The 12,983-nt window shown below is 33.6% G+C and overlaps 1 protein-coding gene across 1 annotated transcript in view; it reads right to left on the reverse strand.

Annotated features, from left to right (window-relative positions):
- Positions 1-12,983, reverse strand: part of LRP1B (LDL receptor related protein 1B) — a gene marked incomplete at both ends in the record, with an annotated part of 948,262 nt that overhangs the window by 500,693 nt on the left and 434,586 nt on the right. The window contains 1 exon segment of the mRNA XM_081314549.1: positions 6,574-6,711. Within this exon segment, the coding sequence (XP_081170675.1) occupies positions 6,574-6,711 (138 nt within the window).

Below are 12,983 nucleotides of genomic sequence, written 5' to 3' on the forward strand. Positions count from 1 at the left end.
AAGCAAAGGAAGCCGAAGAAAGATCATAAAACAGATGCAATTTAGACTTAGTAACCACACAGATTTAGTTGTTGGTGCTTTAGATGAATTGCCAGTCCCAGTGGATTTTGCTACTGAACAAATATTATTGCAGCCTATTTATTTCTTTGCTTGTTAATTAGCTAAAAAGTTTCTAAATTACCTTTCAGGACTTATGGTCCCCTAAATGTAAATAATGCATAAAGCAATTCTACAGATACTTTTTGAATTAACAATAGAGTAGGAAGACTGAAAGGCAAATGTTTTGAGAGGTCATGAAAAACTGATGAAACAAATATATTTTCAGGTGAAGCAGATAAATGTAGCAGCGTGGAACTAGAATACCTGTACGAAATCATATCATCTTAATCAGAGCAGAGATGTTTTTAGCAAGTTGTGATGAACTAAAAAAACGTTCAAGGTTACAGCATAGTCAGAATGAACAGCAAGAACCCAGATTCCAGGAAACAATATTCAGTGCTTGAATACCACAAAAGATACACAGTTTTTGCAACACTGTTGTTTCAGCATTTGATTCAAAACAAACTGAGATCTTCAAACACCGAGCTTGCAAGTTCTTAAGGCTTAGGGGCTTATAATAGATCTTTAACATCAAATTCTGGTTAAACTGAGGCTGGCTAGCTTTAGATAAATTCTGGAATGTCCCACTTTCTGAATCTCCTTAACTTCTAAAAATTTATATCTGGGATATTAACATATTTCTTTTCCTGGCACGTGCTTGCTCTTATCTTGCCTTTTGTGTTTGTGTTTGTATGTGTATGTCAATGCTGTAACATTGGATGTTCCTGCTCTGACAACTGATGGAAATTGCAGCCATTTTACTTTGCTTTTAACATGCTTTTTCTTCTGTTTAGAAATTAGGTGTTGAAGGCAGGAGGGGATGAATGCTTGAGTTCAGCTAGCCATAATAACAATGCAGCTCTGTGGGAACTCAAGGACACAAGCCAATAATGTTTTGGTGGGCTGAGGAGCTGGAGAGAGAGCCTGCCTTCCTGTCTAATTGGAGAATATGATTTATGACTGCTTTGTTCCACTGATCATTAAATTTTATTTTTTCATCATCATTATTTTTTCTGTTCCTCATATATCTCATATATTTTAGCCTAAATTTTTCACTAAAGATAAGTGGTGTATTTTATATAGACACAAGAGCCTTTATCTCTACCACTGAGAAATCGGCTTCCTGCCAGGCAGCTAAGGAAAATTATAGGCTTCTAGAATTTTACCTGTTGATTTAAAACAATTTAGCATGTATAATATATATGCTTGTTTATTTATTCAATTTCTGAAGCCACTGATCTCAGCCAGTGACTCTGAATGGCTTACAATTCACAAAATATATTGCAATTAAGACACTAAAACATTTAAAAGAATAAAAAATAAAAACCTCCAGATTAAATATACGTAGTAGCTGAAATACAAGTAGTCCTCAATTTATAATCACATTTGAGTCCAAAATTTCTATTGCTAAGTGAGACATCTGTTAAGTGATTCTGCCACATTTTACAACTATTCTTGCCACGGGTGTTAAGTGAATGATTGCAGTGGTTAAGTTAGTAACCCAGTTGTTAAGTGAATCTGGCTTTCCCCTTTGACTTTGCTTGTCAGAAGGTCACAAAAGGGGCTTCACATGACCTTGGGACACTGTAATCGTGATAAATAGGAACCAGTTGCTAAGCATCCAAATTTTGATCACGTGACCATGGGGTTGCTGCAATGGTTGTAATTGGGAAAAACGGTCATAAGTCACTTTTTTCAGTGCCATTGTAACCTTGAATGGTCACTAAATGAACTCTTGTAAGTCGAGGACTACCTGTACCTGGCTAGTTAGCAATACAGCCAGGAAATAGGGCCCTTAACACAGGGGTGTCAAACTGCTGGCCTGTGGGCCGGATGCATCACATGGAAGCTGTGCTCACCCCAGCTCCTGCAAAGGGAAAAAGTCATATGTCGCGACACGTCACATGACGCGGTGAGTTTGACACACCTGCCTTAACACATTCAGCACCTCAGGCTCAAGAACATAAGCAGGTGTTTAGGGCCTTATGAAAGGCTAACAGAGTTGGGGCCATTCTAATCCCCCAAAGGGGATTTTCTATGAATGTTCCATAGAAAAGGGGCCACTGAAGAAAAATCCCATCTTCTCATCTCCGCCAGCCAATACTCATGTTATATAGAAATTATCTCCAAATTTATGCAAAATCTAACCTATACACACGTATAAAAGCATGATCTATTTCATCGCCTGTCCCAAGTTTAATTCCTTCTATTTGTGTACTCTGTGAACCCTCTGCTTAAAATTATTATGAGGCAGGAAAGCAGGTGAACAGTTCCTTTTCTACCCCTTAATTAATGCAACCCCCACCCCACCCCCAAATAATCTAGCTCTAGAAATCTATGATGGGAAATTATTTTCAACCTTCCCCAGTTTTCTTTTTGTTTCTGCTGAAATTCTATAGGAGACTTCTAATACTGCTTATAATTTGATGAATTAATCTCCCTACTTGTCTGCATGAAAGCCACTTAAGCTTAACTTGGAGAACTATGTTTCAGGAACCAATTTCAGTGTTTAAATCCAACTGTCTCATAATTAATCACTCAAAATTTCCCCTGTGTATTTCCACCTTCCTATCTTTCTTTAATTGTTTCTCTTTTCTTTAAGTTTGACTTAATTTTTTTTCATCCAATTTTATCTTGCTAATCACTATCCTTACCAATTTTGTAGATTGCCTTCGCGGTCTATTTTGCCCTTGTGTTGCACTCAGACATAAGAACTCATAATTTCCCTTTCATTTTCTATGTTTTGTACTTTTTTGTAGGGAAAAGATTGATATCTTCAGACATAATGAATTCTGCAAATAATTTCAAAGAATTAGCCATGCTACATAACTTCAGACTGTGACCACAAAGGTTTTATGCTCTACAAACTTCAAACATGAATATGTGTTTTTGTGTGCTTGAAGGGTGCCCCTGACAAAATAAATGTATTGTAACGTGCAGAGGTTTAACTAGAAAGAGAATTTTTACAGACTATTATTGAACTTTGATTATAGCATCCTTATATTATTTAGGAAAATAGTAGAGAGATGGTACATTTTTTATTACATTTGTATTTCACTTTTCGGTGAGAGAAGGATTTAATTAAAATCACTCCTGTGAAAATTATAAAATTAACTAAACTGGAATAAAAGGAATAAGTGATAAACACAATGTTTCCATCAGGAAAGGTTTGCTGGTCTATAAGTGCTCACTTTTCATGTGATAGTTTATGAGGCAAAAAAAAAATATATGATATATTAATTAGGATACTACCCAATCTGCATCTCCAGTTTAAAACCCACTTGAGAGACACCATGCCTCTTCAGTATCTAAATTTCCCCTTCTGTGAAAGATAGAATATCAGGGAAAAAATGATTTAACATGCATATTTGACATGTAAGTTCCTTATGTATAAAGAGCTTGTGAGAGGCATTCGATGATGCAGTATTTAGAAGAGCTTGAATTACTGTGCACCTCCCAACAGTTTTTGGTGACTGATTATTATCTGCTTAATGCCGATATGTAAAAAACCACCATACCAGCTGATTTTAATGATAAAATGAAGGAAATGTTACCTCCTCCAAACTTTCTGTCTGATTCGGCTTAAAATGTGAGGAATTTCATGGGAGTTCAAATATGTTTTGGGAGTATTTGTTAAAATCACTTCATACATTTTTATTATATCATTATAAAAATGGAATCATAAAAAATACATTAGTCTTCTTAAGTTCACTTGATATAACATTATTATATTATATTATATTATATTATATTATATTATATTATATTATATTATATTATATTATATTATATTATATTATATTATTATTACATTACATTACATTACATTACATTATATTATTATATTACATTACATTACATTACATTACATTACATTATTATATTATATTATATTATATTATATTATATTATATTATATTATATTATTATATTATATTATATTTATTATATTATATTATATTATATTATATTATATTATATTATATTATATTATATTATATTATATTATATTATATTATATTATATTATATTATATTATATTATATTATATTATATTATATTATATTATATTATATTATATTATATTATATTATATTATATTATATTATATTATTATATTATATTATATTATATTATATTTATTTTTAGGGCAGGATGCATAGCACACTGTGTTCCAATTTTTCCATGCAACAACATTCTTGTCAAGTAGGTTGGACTAAGAAAGGGTGACTGGATCAAGGTCACTCATTGAGCTTCTGGGCTGTGGGTGGACTTAAACCTGCATCTTCCTGGTCCTAGTCCAACATCTTAATCACTTCACTACTCCAGCTGTAGTTAGTACTTGGCAGAATCTTTGATGTTAATCAAGAACACTGTTGTTTCTTCAAGCAATATTGTCCATTGAAACCAAAAGAAAGATTTCTCAGCAACCCCTAGTCTGTATTTATAAACTTACTTTCTTTAACTGTTGACTTGAAGGACATTCAACTTTACTGATCGATAATAGGGAACTTTTTAGAATGCAGGCTAGGCTTGTGATGAATTAAATTTTAAAAGGAGCGGGCACTGAAAGTTACAGTAATCTTAGAGACCCTGTCCCAACTTTCTTTAAAATCTTTGAACCTATTGAAGTTTTCTTTTCTTTCCACTGACACTTTAAAAGAACAATGACCGACCACATTTCTATCAGGCTCCCTTAGGACAAAGAGTGCTTCTTTTAATGTGTAGCTTGACAGATCTTAAAAAGTCATTGGGATTTCTGTTGTTGTGTTTCTTTGCCTTAGACTTCTTTCAATATCCCAATATTTCTTTGTTTTGCCGTTTGATTTATAACAATTTATTTCAAACCTTTAAAGTATGGTTTAGAATGGAGCAGTCAATAACAAACTTGAACAAACCCCAAATTATTCTACAGATTTACTTAACCCACGATGGATCATTTGGAAGAGACATGGAGTGGAAAAAATGAAAAAAAAGAAAAGAAATAAATTGAAGACAATGAACTATTCAACTCTGTAGTATTTTCAGAAAAAATGTTCCATCAAGTTCAGTGAAGTTAATCTCTTGGGGAAGTACTTGGGCTCCAAAGACAGTTTGAGTTTCTCAAACAATAGTGCTCCATGCTACATTGTAAACTATGTCTTAACCTAAGGAGACTTTTAAATGCTCTTGATCTGGCATAGTTTTCTTCAAAGTGCTGAAGAAAAATCTTGTGATTCCTAAGAAAACTCCTTCTAGATGTTAATTTTCCCTTTTTGAAATATGTAAATATGTACATATGTCAATACACACAGAAAGAACTGAATACTGTACTACATTTTAATCACTCTCTTGAAACTTCAAGTGGAATAAATATAGATGAAGAAGTGTCATTGTGCACATAGAGGCTACTGTATTTAAATGTTTCCTATTTGATAATGGAAAATAAGTATCTAGTTAAAATTGTTTTCTACAATATTTTTGCTGCCCTCAAGTATATAGGGGTGACTGTTATTACGATTATAATGACTGCTGCAGTATCATTTTATAGTTAAGTTCATCTTGAAATTATTGATTACTTGTTTAAAGAATTTCATGAACAAAGCTAAGGTTAAAATACTTGCCTGGTGAGCATTCCCCTTACAGTGCAAAAGATGAGTTTGTAATTGCAGTTTGGCAAACAGAATTTAAAACTGTGAATAAATGCATGATTGGCATTTGATTCTATATCTCTGTGCTTCTCTATATAGTTTGATAAACTGTGTGCATGTATTTCTGTTTTTTAAATAATCTTTCTAAATTTTATCAGCTTTTCTTCAATATCTTCTCAGTTTCCCATTTCCAATATAAATTTCATTTTAAGTTTGCCTAAACTAAAATATCTAGCTATTTCAGGCTAAATTGCATAGAAAGTGTCAATTAAACAAGGTAATCAATTATGTTTCATTATATTCATTGTAGTTTCCTGTGCTTGGTGAATTCAAAGCAGTCATCAATGCCGGTACATTAGCTTGAATATATTCAATAAGGAGAGCTAGGAATAATTTTGTAACAATGATTAAAATGAAAAAAATAAAGAAATAACTCAGCTCATTATAGTACTTGCTATTTAAACAAAAAAAACTAATATGCAGATCAACAATGAAAAATAAATATGAGCAAGTTACAAATATTTTATAGGCATTGTCCAATACCTACAAATATACACATTAATATAACCAGGTACCAAATCTTAAGACTGAAGATCTCTAATAAAATAAAGTAACCATATTTTTATGAAGATGAAAGGGATGAATGTCCTTGATTTATCAACATTCCATCACATACACTCAGACATTGGAACTATGAGGTGCAATCTGACAAGGAAGGCAGTTTATAAATGGTACAAAGAAAAGTAGGCAAAGGATAGTTTCTAGCTTGGTGTAGATGCAAATATATAAGACATTCTTTTGAAAAGAATCCAGACATTTTCTTTGCATACCCCGACTTACTTACCCCGACAATGTGCTCCTTCATCATATTCATCAGGACAATCATAAATGCCATTGCAGAGCTGAGACATGTGAATACATCTGTTTGAGCCAGTACATTTGATATGATTCAGGGGGCACATGAATTCTATTTTTTCAGGACCTAAAAATAATAGAAAAGGGTAATTAATAAGCAGTTTAATTCTGTTCAGATATATAAGGATTACTAATGTAAAGAAAATACTGTACAATCATGTATTTGCATAATGTTTCCATTTTTATGCTAGCTACAAGCTTTTTCGTGCATTAGTGTGCTGTGCAGCTTTTCTATGCATTACTAGCAGAATTATAGTTTCTTAATAAGGATTAACATAATGAAAGGAAAATCAACTGCTTAAAGAGGATTATTTTAAAACTACGCAATTTATCACTTTTGTGGCAGAACTGCTTTCCCCTAAAGTTTATAGAAGCTGAAATTTATATCTGGCCAAATTAAGGACAGTGCTTAAATTGTGGCAAACTTTATTTAATTATTATTTTTTCAATATCATTACAAGAGCTTGAGACTCTAATATGAGCCAGTGTTAGTCAACAACTCACAGAAGAGAAAAAAAATATGATCTCCATAAACAGACATTGTTACACCCACGTGCGCATACACACACACAAACACACACACACTAACAGACATAACGCCTGACATTTTCTAGGATTTTAAATATATATATATAAGTTATTTAAGGTTATAAAAATATTGCTTTAATTCTATTTTTTCCAGACAATTGTTGAGTTCTAGAATGAGTCTGAATGAGTTCTGGGTACCTGTACAATGAAATGTATATTGTTTTGTTTTGTTTTTTTAGAAAAACCCTGGCAAGCAGCATAAATTATTATTGTGAAGATTCTCTCCTAGACCACTTCTCATACTCTCTGTTCAGATGTAAACTTTGTACAGAAACCTACATTAATATGAATGTGTGTGTGTGTGTGTCTGTGTGTGTATTTGTGTGTGAGAGTATGTTTCTGTGTGTGTGTGTGTGTGTGTGTGTGTGTGTGTGTGTGTGTGTGTGTGTGTGTGTGTGTTATAAGAAAAATAGATCTCAAATTAATTTGAAAGGAGTTCTGGAAACTGAATATAGTTATATAATGCTAGTCTACTACTTGCAGATAAAATGACCACTAATTACCTGAATTATTTTAACTCCATAGACACTTTCTATGTATGCAAGACATTTAATATATCCTATAATAAATTACTATTGTGTCATTATAGGGCAAATTTAAAATAATTGAAGGGGATATTCTGGGTGAAGCAATGGTGGTCTAAGTCATCTTCGAAGGAGCAAAGATGATACTGTCATGTGGACTAATATTTGGGAAATGTGCCTGGGCCAACAGAGCCTCCCCAAAGATTGCCCACATGCTCTGGACAGCTGCTCTTTGCAAGGAGAACATAGGATTAGAGTTGATTTGTGAACCTAAATGATGGAGGAACAATGACAAGTTCCAGCTGCAGTGGAGCGTATAAAGACATTGAGTCTGCTAAACCTTATTTTCTAAAGCAATTTTCTATTAAAATGATCCTAATGCTAATAAAGATCTTTTCAGCAGCAAGTCAGAATAATATCACAGTGAGTGATCCTCCATTTCAGTATAAATCAAAGACTTAGATAGCAATTTAAAAAAAATAACATTAAGGGCAAATAATCTTGACAAGAATTTAGGTTAAGAAAGGCTTAAACAGAGTAAAGGAATCCATTAAATTTGAAATTTTATGACTTCTGGTAAAGTGTTTTTTAAATTAAATAAATAAAATAATACCTTTGTGGGAATGTAGACTTTTTATATAGTCAGTGAGAAAATAATTGGTGAATTTTGAAAAAATGAAGAGATAAAGCTAATTTTAAACAGACCATGCGATCATAGAAATATGGAGTTCAAGAGGAGATGAAAGTCATAACAATAGAAAGGGTGGAAAAGAAAAAAAACCTTATTTTTGCTCTTGATAAAATGATACTGTATTACTAGAAAAACTACAAAAATGACAGAAAAAGTATTACATTTGAAAGATTTCACTGGGTCAAGGAACTAGGAAAGAAATTCATAGCTACAATAACAGCAACAATATCTGCTTATGTGAACATATCAGTTGAAAGAGATTTCAACGAAGAGAAAAAAGTTGAGACTGAAAATCAGTTGGAAGAATCTGTAGGATCACTGAATGGACTGGTAAACAAAATTAAAGTCAAAGTGGAAGTCTTGTAAAACAAAACAGAGGTTTTGAAAAATAAGAGAGATACAAAATAGAGAGGAAATACAGATATTAAGTTAACAGATGAAAAACAACCTAGGTAGTGAAGTAGCCTGTTGAAGCTTGGAAAAATGTCTAGGATAGGAAGAAGGACATATGGATGTCAACTATGTCCCTCAATAGCACCTTAAAGTCAAATTAAGAATTAATTAAGAATGTCAGATAATTGTACAAAAGAAAGGAATGTCAAATGATGTTGTTTGAGCAGGGATAAGACATATTCTTATAAAATCCTGGAAATCCTTTAAGTGAAATTGGATAGAACCATTACTGTTTTTGCTGATGGAATCAGCAGATAAGAGATATGGGAAGAAGTGATTTCTGTAATGTAACTTTAAAGGGGAAGAGAGATGTTATGTTTACTTGTAATTGGTGTAAAGAAGTTCAGAAATAACCTCTTTTATGCTTTTCTTTCTGGTTTTCTCTCTTTCCATCTCTCTCTTTTTATTTTCTGCACTTCCTACCCCATCTTCTACTTTTCCTTTCTTTTCTTATTTCATTTTGTATTATCTGGTAAAATTTCAGTAAAAAAAAGTATTGTTAAAAAAGGAATAAATGCCATCAATATTCTATGCAAGATTATTATGCAAATATTTAAAAAAATACTGAAGCAAAGCATATTTACGGAAGGCAGAAGACAAGTCAATCTTTCATACTAGGAAATAAACCTAGCATAATCTGAACTGGAGTGAATTATGCTTCAGGATGGATCACATCTTAGAGCTACTTGCACTTTTGAAGAAAGCTAACCCATCACAAGATACCTGACACAATATCGTATAAGCAACCAGCAATCCAAACAAATTATTTTTGCAGCAATTTTATAACATCAATACCCATGGTGTCTCTGCAATGTTATGTAATGACGTTTGATTAATGACTGTAATTAAGGCAAAGTAGCACCGTGCTTAAACTAGAAACCCACACAAATACCATTAAGCCCATGTTTTATAAGTATAGGCTGAAATGAAAATACTATATTCCTGAAGAACAGAGTATTTGGGCAATAAGACTTAAACTCATAAATAAGCTATGAAAGGAGATTTTTGAAATGGATAAAAGCATAATTTCCATCCACTTTACAGAGCAAAGACATTTTAATTTATTATCATTAAGTCTTTTACTGAAATGTAAATATCAATTTCTAAATCTTCATTACTGAACACATTAAAACTACCATTGCTTTCTTATTTTTCTCTTCACAGAAATATATGAATACTAGCTAAGAGACAGTAGACATCAAAATATCTGAATGAGTGGCTGGCCAAAGATTATTTGTGGTAGCCAGGATGTGGCTAATCTGTGGTAGCCAGGATTATCTGTGGTAGCCAGGATTTTCCATTCATCTGATCCAGGCAGTCAACTCTTAGAGATTTACTAAACTGTAGAGTTCTTGGTTTCTTTCATTAAAATTTCTCAGCTATTTAGTGGCACAGCTTTGTGACAGTTGTCTATTTGCTAACAGCCTAGCCATTTTGTTAGTCCTTAAATAAATCAAAATTTATTATTTATTTAGTGTATGGCAAATAAATCAAGAGAAGACTGATTATATCATACAGTTTTCTGGAACATCTTTCCATAGGCAAAGCATGACACATCTTCAAACTTCAGCAGTTATATCAGCAATTATATTCAAATCTCAACGCCTCTCAATGATTGAGATTTACCCCCAACTATCTAACATATAGGGACGCGGTGGCTCAGTGGGTTAGGACGCTGAGCTTGTCGATCGGAAGGTCGGCAGTTTGGCGGGTCGAATCCCGAGTGCCGCGTAACAGAGTGAGCGCCTGTTACTCGTCCCAGCTTCTGCCAACCTAGCAGTTCGAAAGCACGTAAAAATGCAAGTAGGAAAATAGGGACCACTATGGTGGGAAGGTAACAGCGTTCCGTGCGCCTTTGGTGTCTAGTCATGCCGGCCACATGACCACGGAGACGTCCTCGGACAAGCGCTGGCTCTTCGGCTTTGAAACGGAGATGAGCACCGGCCCCTAGAGTCGGAAACGACTAGCACGCATGTGCGGGGGAACCTTTACCTTTACCTTTAATCTAACATATAAGGTGAAGGTAAAAGTTCCCCTGCACATGCGTGCTAGTCGTTTCCGATTCTAGGGGCTGGTGCTCATCTCCGTTTCAAAGCCAAAGAGCCAGCGCTTGTCCGAGGACATCTCTGTGGTCATGTGGCCGGCATGACTAGACGCCAAAGGCGCACAAAACGCTGTTTACCTTCCCACCATAGTGGTCCCTATTTTTCTATTTGCATTTTTACGTGCTTTCGAACTGCTAGGTTGGCAGAAGCTGGGACGAGTAACAGGCGCTCACTCTTTTACGTGGCACTCGGGATTCGACCCGCCAAACTGCCAACCATCTGATCGACAAGCTCAGCATCCTAACCCACTGAGCCACCGCGTCCCTCCATCTAACATATAGGTTGCATCAAAAGTTAGTCTTTATAGTCAAATCACAATATTTTTATTAATTTTTAAAGGAAAAAAGTTACTGAACTGACTGTTACATGGTCTACATCAAACATGTAAGGAAGAAAATGGCAACCAATCTGAATTTTTGATGCAATTTATATGATGAATTTTCTATGGGGCTTGACTTTTGATGAAATTATGTATTGTATTTGGCCTTTCGCAGAACTTACAATAAAACATTCTTATTGTAAACAAATAATAACTGTAGATCAAACAAAACTGAGGTGGCCATGTACTTAGAATATTAACCTTGTAAAATTAAACTTTATGTTGAAAAAAAATCCTTATTTTATAAAAAAGAGAAAATAGAACAAAGTGGAGATTGTTTATAATGCCCTATTCCTGTCACTCCCTTTGTAAGCTATAACTTCCTATAAACTTGCTTTTTGGTTTTCTGTTTTGTGTCATATATTTCTTTTTATAATAATATTCTTGTTTAACTAGCTTCTGATAATTTCACTATTGTAATTACAATAATAACAAGTCACAAATCCTTTTGAATATAATAATTCTCTACTGTGTGGTTTTGCAACTGATTACTTTTATCAATGACACTGGCTGTAAATAAAAGTGGATAAGGATTTTGGCTGTAACTGTAACAAATAACAATGTTACAGTTAAGAGTGTTACAAAGAACAGAGCTATTGTCCGCACAGTTAAAACATACCTGCAGTTTAACCATTAGGTTTGCATATTATTTCATCATCTTCATGAGGATAAATCTCAAGTTAAGAAACATTTCTTTGCAACAAGACAAAGAATTGCTTCATGTATAAATTTCCAGAAAGGAAGAAATATTTTGGCTCAAGATGGGCTTTTTTGTTTGGCTACATTTCAGTACAAGTGAAAGTTTCCAAAGTCCAATCAAAGGAGAGCCATTTATCCAGGGTTCTTGCTTTTAAGTGCTGAAGTGTAATTAGGGGCTTCAGAGTTTTGCTTAAGTAACTAATTCAAATTATTTTGAGAAGAGAGCTTATGTTGGGATCAGCACCTGAATGGTTAGAAAACACTAAATGTGCAGCTAACCCTACATTATACAGTATCTACTCAATGAGTAGATAGGATTTCAATTATCCTGAGTGAAGGATATGCAATCTTTTACTTCTTCCATTGCATTTGCAGTACTATTCATAGCTTAATTACCAAGACTGCATTCAGTTTCAAAGTCCTTGTCTTGTAAACTAATTGGAAATATTAATCCACTCCTACTGTTGCAATTTTTTGTCTACCTATTGTCTAAATTACCAAAAAATGAACTTGTAAAAGTATACATAGCACACATACACATGTACACTCTTGAAATTAAAGCCTATGCTTGGGAAATCTCTATTAGAAGGGGACAGTGAAAGACTCCCACTATCTCATCAAACAAGGAAAAGGGGCATTAAAATGGCAAAAATGTCAGCAAAAGTAAAGGCAAGATAATGTAGACAAAAAAGAGCACCCTCGGTTTAGAGAGAAATCAGTTGGAGCTATGCTGGTGGGGATCATATAGAAAGGGATCTTGGGGAACTGGTGGACAGACTATTGAAAATGTTAGCTACTGTGAAAACTGAAAATTTTATCTTTAGATCGTTAAGAAAGAAATTGAAAATCAATGGTTAATCTCAGACGCCATATCTGTATCACTGTTTACCATTCAGAAAA

The sequence above is a fragment of the Vipera berus genome, assembly GCF_964194415.1.
Source record: "Vipera berus genome assembly, chromosome: 1".
Taxonomy (NCBI): domain Eukaryota; kingdom Metazoa; phylum Chordata; class Lepidosauria; order Squamata; family Viperidae; genus Vipera; species Vipera berus.